General features: G+C 67.2%; 1 protein-coding gene across 1 annotated transcript; it reads left to right on the top strand.

Moving 5' to 3' along the window:
* The first annotated feature begins 1,314 nt into the window (after positions 1-1,314).
* HCN2 (hyperpolarization activated cyclic nucleotide gated potassium and sodium channel 2) lies at positions 1,315-16,524 on the top strand. The gene is made up of 8 exons (XM_054805856.1): positions 1,315-1,827; positions 8,423-8,846; positions 11,852-12,013; positions 12,932-13,150; positions 13,402-13,548; positions 13,860-14,100; positions 14,280-14,444; positions 14,590-16,524. Exons 1-8 carry the CDS (start codon positions 1,376-1,378, stop codon positions 15,540-15,542), a joined length of 2,763 nt encoding a protein of 920 aa, XP_054661831.1. The 5' UTR covers positions 1,315-1,375; the 3' UTR covers positions 15,543-16,524.
* Positions 16,525-16,706: the final 182 nt, after the last annotated feature.

Raw genomic sequence — 16,706 nt, 5'->3', positions numbered from 1 at the left:
GGCAGAGAGTGGGTGCTCTGGGCACCGCTGCCTGTGGGGATCCTGCTCTGCCTCCTGATGCCTTGGGGTGAGCCCTGAGCTGCTGCCTCACTTGTTCGCTTGGGTGTCTCCAGCCTCCTGCTCGGGTCAAGCTGCAGTGTCGGCTCGTCGGGGGCTCCTCCATGGGCTTGGGGCTGGCTGGTGGGGGGGCTCGGGGGCTGTTTGGAGAAATGGGCTGTTGCTTGTGAACAGCAATATGAAGCCAAGGGGGTGAATTGCTGCAGAGCGAGCTTGCCGTGGCCTGGAGCATGGTTTTTGGGGCATCCTCTCCCGCGGGGCTCAGCGGTGGGGCTGTGGGTGCCGGCTCAGTCAGCAGGGCTGACTCTGGCCGTGGCTGGCGTGAGAGCTGGACGTGCACACTATCCGGCTGTGTTTCTGCACCGTGGCAGCAGATGGTGCCACCCGCCACAGCTGAGTTGCCTGTGCGGTGCCGTGACCCAGGACGGCTCTTGCCCTGCCCTGGGCCTGCAGAGCCAGGGCTGCGAGAGCCACGGCCGGGGAGGGGGCTCTGGTCCTGTGTCTGGCCGTTTGAGGGTGCTCAGGGCTCACCCAGCCTCCTTGCTCTGACATGCCCTAACACCCCGCAGCCTGGGGAAGCCATAGCAGGAAGAGCACGTTCCTGGGGCGGCAGGGCAGGAGGTGCTGATCCCGCTGACCTGTTCCTGGCACCCAGAGCATCAGACCTGGCCGTGTCTGGTGTAGGTGCAGGTGTCTGCCTCGGTGGTGTCTGGCTGTGGTTTGCTGGCCCGCGTTATTTCTGGGACACGCAGGAGCCACTCTGTGCCGGGGTGCCAGTCCCGGGTCTCCGTCCCTGCGCCCACCCCGGGCTGTTCCTCCCGCCACCGGCTCGGTGCAGGGGGTCTCAGCCCTGGAGGTGAGGGGCCGGGCTGGGGCTGGCTCGGCGGGCGGCAGGTCCCCGGGGCTGTGGGAGGGGGGAGCCACGTCTTCCCGGTTCGCATGAGGCCCCTGTGCCTCCCGGCGGGGCTGCGGGGTCCGTCCCCGGCCCAGGGGTGGGTTCGGGGCCGGGGCAGGGACGCGAACGGGCTTTTCACGGGGCGGCGCCGGCGGCCGCTGGGCTCCGGAGCTCCGCGGGGGGAGCGCCCGGCCCCGCACCGGGGGCTGCGCTGCCGAGGGCCGGGGGGGGGGGGGCGGCGGGCGGAGCGGGGCGTCCCGGTCGCCTGTCCCGCCGGCGAGGGTTGTGCCGGCGGGGGGAGCTGCGGAGCCGCCCGGTCCCCGGCCCGGCCCCGTCGCCCGCCCCCGGCCCGCCCCGGCCCGCCCCCGCCGCGGCGGCGGGCGCCACTCGGCCGCCGGTGGCCTCGGCGGCGGCAGCGACAAGATGCGGGCGGGCCGCGGCGCGGCGGGCGGGGAGGCGGCGGCCGAGGAGGAGGCGGCCGAGGCGGCCAAGCGCGGCGGGGCGGCGGCGGCGGCGGGGCGGACGCGGGGCCGCGGCGGGAAGGGGTCCCCGAACGGCGAGTGCCGGCGCGGGGAACCGCCGCGCAGCCCCGGCCCGGAGCCGCCCCGCGAACCCAAGGTCTCCTTCTCCTGCGGCGGCGGCGGCGCGTCCCCCGGCGGGGCCAAGGCGGCCGAGGAGGGCGCGGGCGAAGATGCGGGCGAGGAGGCCCGCGGGAGCCAGGCCAGCTTCATGCAGCGGCAGTTCGGGGCGATGCTCCAGCCCGGCGTCAACAAGTTCTCGCTGCGGATGTTCGGCTCCCAGAAGGCGGTGGAGCGGGAGCAGGAGCGCGTCAAGTCGGCGGGGGCCTGGATCATCCACCCCTACAGCGACTTCAGGTGGGCGCCCGGCCGGGCGGGGAGGGGAGGCGGGGGAGGGAGCGCTGGGCCCGGGACCCCGCGCCCGGCTGCATCCTGCGGGGCCGGAGCATCCCGCGGGGCCGGAGCATCGCGTCGGGCCGGAGCATCCCGCGGGGATGGAGCATCGGGTCGGGCCGGTGGATCCGGGGATGGGGGGCGAGCGGAGCCCGGGGTCGGCCCCGCCGGCGAGGGAAGGGGAAGCCGAGCCGTGCCGTGCCGAGCCGTGCCGTGCCCTGGGAGAGGGCACCTTGAGCTGCGCTGGAGGTGGCGGTGCGGATGCTGCTGGCTGTGTGCAGGGAGGGGCTGGCGGCTGGGCATCCCCCTCCCCAGCGGAGCGGCAGTCGATCCGGGGATGCCCAGAGCCCTCTGCTCTGACGGGGGGTACCCGGGCAAGGGCATCCCCTTGTCCTTCCGGGGCCTCAGCACGGCTCGGCCCAGCACGGACCCTCCGGAGCCCCACTGGGCTTTGGCGCTGCCCCCAAATCGCCCCGGGGGAAGGTGTCACCCTCCCCTCCTGGGGCCGGGGGTCTGCGCTGGAGGACATGCTGCTCTCCCCGCTGCCAAGCAGAGCTTTGTGAAGGCTCCCCCTCCCCCGAGGAGGCCTGATCCTGTCCCTAACATTCAGGGAGTTTGAGGAGGGATTCATCTCGCTCCCAAGAGGACCAGCGTCCCCCAGATCCAGCCTGTGCGGCTTCCAACCGAGGAATGGCAGACCCAGGGAGGGAGGCTCTGCAGCTCCGTCTCCTTTCCACCTCCTGAGCCCTGGGGGAGCTCAGAAGTGGCAAATGCTTCCCAGGTCGCATGGAAGCAGCTGGGAGGGATGTACGGCTCGACCGTCTGGGGCAGCGGCACAGCACCTTGCGGGGGTGGGTGGCTGAGACCCCACTGGCATCGCTGGTAGCCAGCCATCAGGACCCCCTGGTCCAGTGACCTCGAAGGGGCTGGGGGGGCCTTGGGCCAGAGGCTGGGGGGAGCGAGGGGCTCAGCTCCGAGTCGTTCTGTCGCTGTTCTGGTGTGCGGTTCGGGGAGGCTCGAGGGAGGGTTCGCTGGGCACAGGTGAGCGGGTGCGCGGTGTGGGGAACATCCCCAAGCCAGACCCCAGATCTGTTCACCACTGGCACTGATGGGTCCCCAACGGAGCGGGGGTCCCCGGGGCAGGTGGAGGTGGCTGTGGGCAGTGGGGTCTGTCCTGGCTGAGGGGCTCAGGGCAGGGCCCAGCACCTGCAGCTCCTGCTCCCACCCTCGTGCGTTGCTCCTGGGCTTATCTGGCATCTTCCAGAGGAGCAGCCAGAGGCCCTCAGCCTCCTCTCAGGGCCTCCCGCACAGGGGTCTTGTGCCCTTGCAGCAGATGTTCCCATTGGGAACCCACCGTGGGTATCCGTCGGAGCCCCCTCCTTGGCTCGCCAGCTGGGGACCAGCTCTGCTGCAGAGCCAGAGTGAGGAGCGGCCGCACCGCGTGGCCATCGCCGGTCCCATGGCAGAGGGAGCTCCGCTGTCCCTGCCGTGACTGGGCAGGTGTGGCGGTGCCAGGCAGATCCCTGAGACCTGGGGGACTCTGCCCCTTCGTGCCACTCACGCTCTGCTTTGTCCTCAGCAGCTGTGGGCTACTGGGGAGGCTGGGAGTGGGGTGACAGCCTGGCCCTGTTGTCCCCTGCCATGACTGTACCGGGGCCAGAGCCTGCCCCGCTCCTCCGAGCCGGCAGAGCCGCGATCCAAGCGGCAGAGCCCATGGTGCTGCCGAGAGCAGGGTCTCCCTGCGGTGAGCCCCTGGCAGGAGCGCGGCCTCGGAGGCTTCCCCGGTGTCCGGCAGTGTCGGTCCCCGGGCTGGTGCTTGCAGTGGACGGGCGGGCACCGGTCCATGCCGGGGTGACCTTGGAGAGTCACCCTGGCCGTCCTGCCCTGCGCTGGCTCCATCCCTCCCGGAGTCACTATCAAGACTTGAAACCATTGGGGAAGAGCCGCTGCCAGTGTTTTGATGCTGCAAGTGGCGTAGGAGAGTTCCCTGCCCAGCGGGGAGGAGCTGCAGGCAGAGCCACGGCGTCGTCTGGGTCTACAAACGTGCACATAAACAGGGTCGGCTCAAGGCAGGGCTGACAGCCCGGTCATGAGGAGCCCACTCTGCCCGTGCATGTTGAGCACGTGTCCATCTATTGCACATTGTCCTGCCTTAAAAATAATTATGTTTATCTAATAATGATAATGGAGCATGAACCCAGTCGTGTTTGCCCTGCAAAACCCATTTTCCCATCTCAAGATAAAATCATTACCCATCTGCATGTGTGACATCATTTCATAATCGGAGTCGTTTAGAGATCCTGTTTCCTCATGGACACGGTGCTGCAATTATTCATGCAAAATTCAGGGGCAGACTTGCTCCAGGAACGAAAGTTGCTATTTACATAAATATTGAATTATTAGGAAGGAGCCTGGGTGGCTGGTTGAGATCCCGAGCTGCAAATCTGGTAAAAGAGACCTTGTAAATGGTGCGCCGAAGTAGACAGCGTTGAGCAGAGCCGCCTCTTTTTGGGTGCTGTGCACAGTTGTCATCTCTTTTGCCGCTTCTGGTCTTTATCAATGGGAGGAAAAAAAACCCAGCTAGCATTGACTTTTTTGTTATTTCTGTTGGTGTTTCTGCACCAGGGGTATTGCTTTTGGAGCGGGATTAGGAGCCGGGGGGGGGGGCCGCATCCAGCCCTCATTTCGCAGTGACCTGGGGCACGTTGCTGGTCTGGCCCCAATCTTTACAAACCGTACGCACCCGCGAGCCGGGCAGGGGCGTGCGAGGGGCCGGGGTGCTGCGTGGCCACGGGGACAGAGACACATGTGGGGCCAGGACCGAGGAGGGGGCCGGTGGTGTTCCCAGGGAGCCGGGTGCTTCCCGGGGGTGCAGGAGCCCGGGCACCGGGAAGCGGGTGCTCCAGCTCGGCGGTCGATCCCTTCGGTGCGAGGCTTGCGTAAGCCCGGGAGGAGGATTCAGCCCAGGCTGGATGCAGCAGTAACGCTGCGAGCTGCGCGCAGCCGGTGATTCAGTGGTGGTGGTGGTGCCTGTGTCCCCATCACCATCGCGGGGCCGCCCGGTACGGCTACGCCGGCATCCCCTCCCGCCAGCCTGGCGCTCGCAGCCTTCCCCGAGCAGGGCTGGGGCCGAGCTGTGGGTTTTTCACTGCTGGCGAATTTCTGTTGCAAGAGCCAGTCTCGCGCTTGAATCGGGGGCGAAGCCACATCCAGAGCACGTGTCCCCGGTGCTGCTGGGCAGGAACCTTCCTCAGCCGGAGTTAAAATGGTTTCTGGGGCTTCGCCGCTGCCTGGATGGTGCCGCCACCTTGTTCGTGCCACCGTTGGGGCTCCTGAGCGGAAGGACTGGGCTCGCTGGCTGCTGTCGCTCCCGATGTGCGTGCTAGCGCCGTGCGCTGCTGCTGGTCCCGGTGTTGCCGTTCCCTCTGGTGAGGGTGTCCGGGAGCTGCTCTCCCCCTCTGCACCGTCGCTGTGGGGCAGTCGGACTGGGGGGGTGCTGAAAGCCGCCGCTCCTTCAGCAGGGAAGGAAGGCTGCGACCGACCGTCTGGGGGAAGGTAAAGGTTTGGGTCCTTGAGCGGTTTGCAAAGCCTTTATCCCCCCTCCCCAGGGATCCCCGGGGTAAAAGGCTTCTCCAGGGGAGAGCAGCACCAGTCATTCATCACAACTGGCTGTACTGGGACGCGGGGGTACGGACGGCGTGGGGCGGGGGGGGCTGTACCTCACCACTCGCTTGGGCAAACTTCTGCCATTGGCTTCTTAACCCACTTCTAACAGCAACCTCATTTTTAGGCTGTGAGTATTTAGTGCCGGTTTGCAAAGTGCCAATTCCGCACCGATCCTGCACCGCTCCCGCCCCGCTCCCGCCCGCTGGGCAGCCCAGCTGTTTGCAGCCACGGCCCCGGTCCAGGCCAAGGGGCTCAGCCCTTGGGGGCATCTCCCACAGAGCGGGGTTTCGGGGAGCATCGTCTGCCCGGGCAGGCTGGCGAGCGGGCGGCTCAGTGCCCCATCGATGGGATCACCGTAGAGGGGAGCGACGTGTTGCACCCAGCATGCGGAGGCAGCTGGATCGTCCACGGCAGCCCCCCCGGAGCTCCATGTGCTGGCGATGGAGCTGAGCGGGGAATGTCCCTTGTGTCCTGCGGCTGTGCCCCCCTGGACGACTCTGGGGGTTCTCCTGGCCCCCCCACCCCACCCCAGCAGTACCAGCGGGCAGCCGGGGAGGCGTTGCTGGTGCAGCCATCGGGATTGCCCTGTGCCTCTCTGGCCTTGGGGTCTCTGTGGGGTTTTGGAGGTGTCGGGGAGGCGGCAGCTCTGCAGAGGGATGTGCTCCGGGGTCTCAGGGACACGAGCGCGGCGCGGTCCCTGGGACTTGGTGGGGATGCTTGGCTCCAGCTCGGCTCCTGCCCAGGACCTGAGGGGCGGCATCGCTGCGCCAGGCTTTGGGCAGCCGACGGAGTAGGAACGCAGCAGCCCCCGCTCGCAGAGGCTTTCGGCGTCTTCTGTCACCATCGCTGCCGTTCAATTGGGTCAGAAGCAAGGGGGGGGGTGCTGAGGATCCTAATTAATTTGTTTTCAGATATTTTTAGTAGCCTGGATTGGATCTTTTTTTTTTTCTACGTGCACACTGCCCTCCGAGGAAGAACGCCTTGGCATCGCACCCAGGTCCCCGAAGAGATCGCACAGAGTCAGTCGTGTGTTGGGGGGATCGGGAGCAGTTTATCTTTCTCAGCAGGCCGAATTCTGCCCTGGCTCAGCCAGATTGCAAAGGGATTTGAGCCAGAAGAGAGTTTTGCCCAGCTGGCATGGTTATTTAATCTTTGTTCTTCACAGCATCGCATGGCTGATGCCCCCACGGGACGCGCCTTGTGCAGCAGGGTCAGTTTGTAGCAGGAGCTGCTGGGGGGCTTGGGGGACAGATCCAGCCCAGTGCTGCCACCGTGGGCTGCCCCAGCCCCAGCCGCGGCCCTGCCGGTGCCGGCATCTTCTGGGGCGTCATGCCGCGCGGCTGGACCCGGGGGTCCGGCAGGGCCCACCACAGCCGTGGCCTCGCTGCCCGCGGGGGGGGGGTCGTGGGGCACTGGAGCTGCTTGGTGCCGGAAGCCGGAACTTCCTTGTGGGGGTGCGGGGGGAGCACAGCTCGTTTCTCCCAGCTGGCAGCTAGCGAGGGTACCCTGGAGACGGCTCTGGGTGTGAAGTCATCGTTGTGCAGCAGTGACATCACTCACGGTTGCCACGGCAACGTCTCACATGGAGAAGGTGTCATTGGAGAAAGGTCAGGAGCTGGGATGCTCGGCTCCTCCTGGTCCTGCGCTAATCTTCACGGGGAGGGGGGAGTGGATCCGGCCCATCCCGTTCCTGAGGCGGGGGGGTCTTGCACCCCTCGTCCCCCCACCCCGTGCAGCATGGCCAGGGCATCCCCTGCCCGTCAGCCTGCAGCGGCAGGGTGGGCTGAGCAGAGACGTGGGCAAGGGTCCTGCGTGTCTGCGCGCGTGGCGCTGAGGAGCATCCCCTCTCCTGCCCCCCCCCCCCTTCCAGGCGAGTGCCGGGGAGCGGGGCAGGCGGGGAGCGAGGGGCCGGGGTCCCCTCCACACGGTCCTGCCGGGATGGGGCTGCTGTGACCTTGCAGGTGCTAAGAAAGGTCATCGGTGGCCCAGAAGATGGGGACGAGGAGAAAGGAGAGAAGGCCGGGTGAGGCAGGAGAGGGCGGAGGCGGCGCAGCGCAGCCCAGGCAGAGGCAGAGGCAGAGGCGGCCGCTCGCCCCCTCTGCCGTCTGACCGGGGCTGGGGGCGATGCCCCCTCCAGCTGCAGCCGTGCGTGATCAGGGAGCTGCGGGGGGCTCCTTCCACCGCAGCCATGCTGCCGGGGTCCGACATGCAGCCCCTGCCCTGCGCACCCCGAAACCGGGACCGCAGCCTGGTCCAGGGAGGCGCCGGGGTGGGGTGGCCCTGGCTGTCCCCGGGGACTCTGTCCCCACTCTGGGAGCGGGGAGCGGAGGGGGCTGCTGCCGGGGCGGCCATGGGGGAGGCCGGGCTCTCCGGTCCTGCCTTCACCCGTGACCTTGAGCGCAGCCTGCTGAGAGCGCGATGGCCCCGCTGTCGTGGTTTGGGGGTGAGGGTGGTCCTGAGGGTGGTCCCCAGCCCACGGGCTGCCCCAGGACAGCTTGGCAGGAGGATCTCCCCCACAAGTGCCCGGGACCTCACCCTGGGACCTGCCCGGGTTCGGGTGCCCCAGGGCAGACCCCCGGCCAAACAGCGCAGCAAGAAGGGCCCCCTGCAGCAAACAGCCCCCCCCGGCCTCATCCTGCACCTCCCTCTGCACTTGCACAGCCCCACCTCAACTGTGCTGGCCTGCAGGATCAGGCCTGGGGGCAGTTTGGAGCGGGGGGAGCAGGATGTTCCTGGGGAGAGGAGAGGGATGCCTGGGGTTGAGGTGGCATTGGGGTGACGGCACCCTGGTAGCATAGGTCCCTTAGGGTGGGGTGTGGTGGCCGGGTCCCCTCGACACGGGGGGTGGCCGCAGGGTGCTGGTGACACCCTCCTCCATCCTCTCGCTCCCCAGGTTTTACTGGGACTTCACAATGCTGCTCTTCATGGTGGGCAACCTGATCATCATTCCCGTGGGTATCACCTTCTTCAAGGAGGAGACCACGGCACCCTGGATTGTGTTCAATGTGGTCTCTGACACCTTCTTCCTGATGGACCTGGTGCTGAACTTCCGGACGGGGATTGTCATTGAGGACAACACGGAAATCATCCTGGACCCCGAGAGGATCAAGAAGAAGTACCTCAAGACCTGGTTTGTGGTGGACTTTGTCTCCTCCATCCCCGTGGACTACGTCTTCCTCATTGTGGAGAAGGGCATAGACTCGGAGGTGTACAAGACCGCCCGCGCCCTCCGCATCGTCCGCTTCACCAAGATCCTCAGCCTCCTGCGGCTCCTTCGCCTCTCCCGGCTCATCCGCTACATCCACCAGTGGGAGGAGGTGAGGGTCCCGCGGGATGCAGCCCGGGGGTGGGTCCCTCCTCCAGCAGCGGTGGGACCGACTGGAGAGAGCGGGAGCTGGGAGGGACCACTGCGAGGGCAGGGGGGGGGGCTCGGTGCTGCCCAGAGAGCCGTGGGGTTGGACGGGGTCTGTGGGGCCGTGGGTGGGGCCGGTGGGTGGCTGTGACCCTCTCTGGAGTGGGGAGGAGGTTCTGGGGGTCCCCCACCTTCCGTCTGCTCTGTCCGCACTGGGACAACGGCTGTGACGTGAGAGCGCTCCCGGTCCGTGTCAGCACAAAGGCAGTCCCTCCGGCCCCGCTGAGCTGCAGCTGAGCCGTGCCCTGTCTGTGCATGTGCGTGCACGTGTGTGTGCGTGTACGTGTGTGTGTGTGCCCACGTGTGTGCGCACCCATGTGTGTGCCCAGGTGCTGGGGTTTGCACGGCCGGTCCCAGTGCCGTGCTATGGCACCACCCATGGCGCTCTGCCGGTGGCTCGACCGCGGCCCCCTGCTCAGCTCGACGCTCCTTGCCTCCGGTGCCCCCGGCTCCCTGTTCCGCCGGGACCTCGGGGAGCGCCGGGGAGGGCTGCAGGAACCCCAGCCCCTCGGGGGCGGCAGGACCCCTGGGTCCCCGGGGCAGGAGGTAGGGTGCTGCCCAGGCCTGGCGCACCCGCGGCTGCGTGGGCTGCGAGGGGACGTGCCTTTGTGTCGGGATGTGGCGCGCTCGGCTTTGCCACGTGGCTCTGGCGCGTGGGCTGGCGCCTCCCGGCAGCTCCGCTGGCTGGGGCTGTGCAGGTGCTCGCTGCAGCGCGGAGCCGGCTGCGCAACCCGCGGGCTGGAGGGGTGGCAAGCGCCTTCGCTCCCTCCTCCTCCTCCTCCTCCTCCTCCTGCTCCGCTGCTGCTGCGTGTCCCCAGGCCCTGCGAGGGCATGCGTGGCTCTTGCCTGGGCGTCCCACCCCGTGCAGGCTCCGTGGGCGAGAGTTGCCCGGCAGCGCTGCGGGGACCTGGGCACGGTGACACCGGCTCTGGTGGCCGCAGGGGTGGCCACATTGCGTCAGGGGTCTGACTCTGTCCTGCCCTGACCCCGCCATAGGAAATCCCCCCGCTCCTGGCACACAGCTCTTCCCGCAGCTCTGCGGGGGGCTCATCCTTCCCACACGCACGGGGCTGAGCTTGGCTGTCCCGGCGGTGCCTGGCAGAGCCCCAAGCCTGGCAGCGCGGCTGGGGGCTGCCCCCGGTCCCTGGGGCAGAGGACTTGGGGGGGGGACACGGCTGCAGCTCCAGTTGCTCTGCCCGCATCTCCCTGCCCTGTGCCCTCCTCCTGCTCCTTCCTCCAGGGCTGGGCTCTGCTGCAGGAGCATCCCCCTCTCCTGCGACCCCCCCCCGTCCCCTGCGAACCCCCCCGTCCCCAAGTGTCACACACACCCCCACCCACCCACCCCCCCCCCCGCCGGGGCTCCGGCTTTCTGCCCTTTTCACTTTCAAAGGGGACTTAGCAGGGAGAGCCCCGGGGACGAATTAAACCTGCGCGTGGCTGCGCAGATTATCCTGGTAATCGCATCCGCTTACAGGGGATGGGAGGGGAGCGCGGTCCCCCATCCCCGCTGGGACCTCGCCTGCTCTCGGGGCTGGCGGATGCTGCGAGAGCGAATCTGGGGAGGCCGTGCGTGCCTTTGTCCCCAGCAGCCTGGGCGATGGCTGGGAAAGGGGCAGCGAGGGGCCGCCCTGGGATTGCCACTGGCCGGAGTGGGGACGGGACGTGCAGAGATGGGGCTGGGGGGGGGGGGGGCTGCTCCTGCCTGTCCTCACCCCGGGCTGCCCCTTCCCCAGCCCCTCGCGCTCCATCTTGTTCCCTCCCCATCGCATCGCACTGGCTCTGCCTTCTCCTGCCCACACAGCGTGCCCTGCCTGCGCAGGCAGCCTCAGAGCCCGGGGCTGGCCGCAGAGGAAGAAGGGGATGCTGTGCCCTCGCCCTGCCGTGCTGCGGCTCTGCGTGATGCTGTAGGGCTCCAGCCTTGGGTCTGCGAGGGGGGAGAGACTGGGGCTTTCACCTCAAGGGGGCTCATTTTTAATTTTCTTTCTTTCCCCCCCTCCCTTGAATTCACCTTTTCTGGACCCCGAACATACTAAAGGAAAAGGACCAAGTCCTCAGCCCGTGGCTCAGTTTGCAACCAGGAGGACCCCTGGGTTTGCCTGTGTGGGTGCCGTGGGGCAATGGGTGCTAAGGCCAGGCTGGGACCAGGGATGCGGCCGGTGCGGGGGGGCTCACAGGACCTGCGGGCTGGTGCTGGGAGCCGGGGGTGTGCTTGGAGCACTGAGCAGCTGTTCCTGGAGGGATGCTCCTGCTGCACACCGCCCGCCCCCCCCCCCCCATGGCCGGGGCTCTGGTCCCAGGACCACTGTGGTGGGTCCCTACGGTCAGGGCTCCCTCCTGCACCCGCCCCGGGCCAGGGGCTCTCCCAGGGTGTCTCTGATGGGTGTCAGCAGTCGATGCTCTTGTAGCCACTGGCCCTGGGGGGGACGCAGTCCCAGCCTTCGGGGTGGGATCTCCGGCAGAGCAGGCTGTGCAGAACCGCCCTGGCCGCTCTCCCCAGATTGGGGGGGGGGGGCGGGGTGTGGGTGGGTGGGTGTGCGTGTGTGTCTCCCTTCAGCCCCACCCTGACGTGGGCACCTTGGACCCTCTTTACCAAAAGCCGTCCCATGGCTGAGCCTGGCCCCCAGCACCCGCTGCCCCAGGGGCTGCCCCGCTCCCTCCCCAGTGCCCAGAGTGCTTGGCTCTCCCTGAGCGTCCACCAGCGCTGGCTTATCATCGTCAAAGCTCGCAGCCATTAGCGCTTTCCGGGGCGGCTATAAATAGGCAGGTGGAGCGCGGCCAGGGCCGGGCCAGCCATGAGTGCATCTTTCAGCTGAGGCCGTGTGGGTCGGTGCCTCGAGTGGGGCCGGGCAGTGGCAGGGATGATCTCTGCGCTCACCGTCTGCCGTCCCACCCCGGCCCCTCCACCTGCAGATCTTCCACATGACCTACGATCTGGCCAGCGCGGTGATGAGGATCATCAACCTCATCGGCATGATGCTGCTGCTCTGCCACTGGGACGGCTGCCTCCAGTTCCTCGTGCCCATGCTGCAGGATTTCCCCCAGAACTGCTGGGTCTCCATCAACGGGATGGTGGTGAGTGCTGGCCCCGACCCCGCGGTGCTCCCCGCCCGCTGCCCCTGGACCCCCGACCATCCCTGTGTCGTCTGGCCTCTCCCCACCCTGGGGTGCTGCGGACGGTCTCACGGGACGCGGGGCAGCGGATCGATCTGGGTGGGGAGGAAGATGCTGACACGGCTCTCTGCCCCGTCCCCTGCTGCCTTCTGCTGCTCATTAGCAACAAAGCCGCTATTAATAAATAATGGGCCACGTTTCTAATTGCTTCCTCTCAACCCTGCAGCCTGCTACAAATGGCTCTTCTCCCTCCATCTCATCCCGTTCTGCCGGTGTTTCCAGCTCTGCTCCATTTCCCCCGCCTGGCTTCCTCCCCTTCCTCTCCTCCCCGTCTCATCATCCTTCTCGGGCTGCTTCGCTCCTGGGGAGGTGGGGGGGACGGGACACGGATGGACAGACGGACACAACCTGGGGCTTCGCGTGAGCCTGGGATGGGGACGGGGGCTGGTTCCTGCCCCAGGAGCCACCAGCCTGTCCCTGCCTGCAGCAATAACTCAGTGGCTTCCACAAACTCAGAGCTCGTTCCTGCCACAGCATTTCACAGGGGCTCGCTGTCCTTTTGTATATATCAACTTTAAAAAAAAAAAAAAAAAAAAAAAGTGCCTATCTAAAGCGAAGCCAGGCAAGGGTTGAGGTGCAGAAACCCGCCAGGAAGGAGCGGAGCCCTGCGGGATTGTTTGGGATCTCACCTGCACAGTGGGACTGTCAAACAAAGCGATCCCGCTGCGGAGTGCTGGCGGGCGATGCAGGCAGAGAAAACCTGGCTCCTCTCCCAGGCCTGAGTCAGGGTGTCGTACACACGAGTGCCCGTACATACACGCGTGTGAGCAGCTGTGCAACAGCCAGGGCTGAGTGCCGCCACCGTCCCTGTCGCTGCAGAATGACTCCTGGAGCGAGCTGTACTCCTTTGCTCTCTTCAAATCGATGAGCCACATGCTCTGCATTGGCTACGGGAAGCAGGCGCCCGAGAGCATGACGGACATCTGGCTGACAATGCTGAGCATGATCGTGGGGGCCACCTGCTACGCCATGTTCATCGGCCACGCCACCGCCCTCATCCAGTCGCTGGACTCGTCCCGGCGCCAGTACCAGGAGAAGGTAGGACAGGGCTGAACGGGGCCCACGGTTCCTGACCCGCAGCCAGCCGTCGCATCCCCTCCTGGAGCTGCAGTGGTGCCGGCAGTGGGCCAGGGCTCCCGGTCGATACCGTCTGCGGGGCAGGGACAGGGCGGTGGAATGGGAATGAGTCCCAGGACCCACCCCATGGAGCAGGGATGTGGGTGGGGGGGGGGGTGTCCTGACCCCACAGCCCCAGGCCAGCTGGGTGCTGACACCGCTTCTCCCCGCAGTACAAGCAGGTGGAGCAGTACATGTCCTTCCACAAGCTGCCCGCCGACTTCCGCCAGAAGATCCACGACTACTATGAGCACCGCTACCAGGGCAAGATGTTCGACGAGGACAGCATCCTGGGGGAGCTCAACGAGCCTCTGCGCGAGGTAGGGGCCCCAGGGGCTGGAGAGCCCTGCGGTGAGGATGGGACACCCCCCCATTTCCTGCCCCCAAACCCGCCCCAAAGTGAGGGTCCCCCCTCCTCCCTGCTATGGGGGATGCTGTGGTTCCCACCGGCTCTTGCAACGGTGGGTGCTTGGGGCCAAGCACCTCTTGCTCCAGTTTTGTTGCTCCGAGTGTGAGTGTGTCCATGCAGTCTGCGCGCTGGATGGCTGTGTGCGCTGACACCCGTGTTCGCGAGCACGTCCTGGGCAAGCCATGTCCCTGCCTCCTGGTCCCTCACCTCCTTCCTCTGCAGGAAATTGTGAACTTCAACTGCCGCAAGCTGGTGGCCTCGATGCCGCTGTTCGCCAACGCAGATCCCAACTTTGTCACGGCGATGCTCACCAAGCTGAAGTTTGAGGTGTTTCAGCCGGGTGACTACATCATCCGTGAGGGCACCATTGGCAAGAAGATGTACTTCATCCAGCACGGGGTGGTCAGCATCCTCACCAAGGGCAACAAGGAGATGAAACTCTCCGACGGCTCCTATTTCGGAGGTGAGCGCCGGCAGGGCTGAGCCCAGGTCCCCTCCCGGGGTCTGTGAGAAGCACCAGGATGCCCGCGCTGTCCTGAGGCACCCGCCCCTCAAGGGTTCTCACCCCTTGCTCCGGGCCTGTCCCCATGGCCAGACCTCGCTGGCGGTGTTTTGACTTTGGCACCGTTGTATCCCCCGTAGAAATCTGCCTGCTGACCCGTGGCCGGCGCACGGCCAGCGTCCGGGCAGACACCTACTGCCGCCTCTACTCGCTCTCGGTGGACAACTTCAACGAGGTGCTGGAGGAGTACCCCATGATGAGACGGGCCTTCGAGACCGTGGCCATCGACCGCCTTGACCGCATCGGTAGGGCACAGAGGGCACCGGGGAAGGCTGGGGGGGGTTGTGTGTGTCCTGGCAGCATGAGACACCATGGCCGGGATGGGGGGGGCCCAGCGTAGCCCCAGCCCAGGGTCTCACGGTGCTCCCCCTCCCGGCTCCCACCCTGCAGGGAAGAAGAACTCGATCCTGCTCCACAAAGTGCAGCACGATCTCAACTCAGGCGTCTTCAACAACCAGGAGAACGAGATCATCCAGGAGATCGTCAAGTACGACCGGGAGATGGTGCAGCAGGCGGAGCTGCAGCAGCACACGGCCATGTACAGCCCTGTCCAGCCCCAGGTCACGTCCGCCATCGCCACCCTCCAGCAAGCCGTCGCCATGAGCTTCTGCCCGCAGATGGCCAGCCCGCTGGTGGGCTCCATGGCCCTGGGCTCGCCCCGCATGATGCGCCGCTTGCAGTACGCCCAGGCCGTGCCCAGCCCCTTCGCCGTCTCCCCCGTCTTGCTGCAGCAGAGCCCCCCGCAGCAGCCGCAGCCCCCCGTGCCCCACGCCAACCCCTCGCCCTCCCAGGACCAGGCGCAGCCCGTGGCCCTGCCCGCCTCCACCAGCGCCTTTGCCGCGGCTGCGGTCAGCCCACCATCCCAAAGCCCCCTGGCCAGCCGGACGTTCGCCTACGGAGGGGCCCCGGGGCAGCTGGGCTCCCAGCTCTCCCTCAGCCAGCAGCAGGTGCCCGGTTCGCCCCAGCGCCTGGCCGCCCACAAAAGCACACAGGCGCTGCACACCAGCAGCCTCAGCCAGGATTCGCGGCCCCTGTCGGCCTCGCAGCCCTCGCTGCCCCACGGGCTGGCGGCCGGCAGCACCCAGAGCCCCCCGGCCTCGGCTCGCGAGTCCTGCGCATCCATCGGCGGGGGCCCGGCCGCCGCCTCGCCGGGCCCCGGTCCCCTGGCTGGGCTGCGGGGCCAGGCACCCTCGCGGGGGGCCCCGGCCCACCCGGCGTCCACGGGCTCGGTGCACGCGGGGCCGCCCGCCCTGCCGCAGGACTCGGCGGCAGCCCACAAGGATTCGGCGGCCAGCACGCCCGACACGGACCCGGCCAAGTCCAGGCTGTCTTCCAACTTGTGACCTCCGCGCCACGCCAGGTGCGGGGACAAGCGTGTCGGAGGGGGCTGTGGCAGCGAGTGCCGTCTCGCCCCGCACCTGTCCTGCGCTGCCCCGCCGACAAACGCCGGTGAGGGCCACGGCTGCCCCACCGGCTGGCTCCCCTCACCACGGCACCAGCCCCGCTCCCCGGCTTCTTCCCGCCGCACCCTGCAGAGCGGGGCAGCCGCCGGGAGTGGGCACGGGGCCCTGCACCTCCCACCCACCGTGGGGGCATGGCAGGGCTTGGGCTGAGCCCCCGGCTGCGTCGCCTCCGACCAAAGTCTGGCCCCATCTCCCGCTCCCTGCGGCAGAGCCCCGCTGCCCCCAGCCACCCCGGCTGCCCCATAGAAGCCACAGCTGCATCATCCCCGTGATCAACTCTGTATATGATATTTATGACCTGAATCCATCCCTGTACGTGTGCACCTGCAGGACACCTCCCTGGGGCTTTAGGCACGCTGGCCAGCCCTGGCGCCTGCGCATCCCTGCCTCCCCTCCCACAGACCGAGGTGAGGGGTGACGGTCCAGGACTGGAGGTAAGTTGGGGGGTCTGAGGGATGGTCGCCCTGAGGCTCGGAGCACCCCGCGCACACGCCGTCCCCCAGCCTGAGCCCGGGGCTGGGGGCGAACGCAGCCCACCTTCCCCATAGTCAGCGTTAGGACAGGCAGACGCTGGAGCAGGGGGACCCGAGCCGTGGGGCTGCTTTAAGGCTGGGGAAGGCGCACGCTGCACATACCAGCGTGCCTGCGTGTGCACCGACGGATGCATGTGTGCGCAGGGTGTGTGTGTGTGTGCGCGTGCACGTATGCCTCTGCCTAGCACTGGAGCCTTCCACGTTGAATGTATGCAGCGAGTGCGAGTGCCCGGCGCCCTGTAGCTGCGCAGCCGGCGGGCCAGGGCCCCGCTCCAAGCGTCCACCTTTCCATCCAGCCCATCCTGTGCAATAAATGTCAGCAACTGACAGAGCTACGCACGACTCCGTCTCTGCTTCTCCTTCGCCACCGTCCCTCCCTGCCGCGGCTCCGGCTGCCACCGCTGCCCTCGCCCAGCTCCGGGAGCCCTGCCACCGGGCACAAGCCCAGGCCAGGCTGCACGAGGCAGTTTTGTCCTTTGAGGAGAAAAATGACAAGGCGAAAAAAAACCTC

Source organism: Grus americana, chromosome 28 (assembly GCF_028858705.1).
Source record: "Grus americana isolate bGruAme1 chromosome 28, bGruAme1.mat, whole genome shotgun sequence".
In the NCBI taxonomy this organism is placed as follows: domain Eukaryota; kingdom Metazoa; phylum Chordata; class Aves; order Gruiformes; family Gruidae; genus Grus; species Grus americana.
Note: the sequence above shows the minus strand (reverse complement) of the source record. Positions and strands in the feature narration are given on the sequence as shown.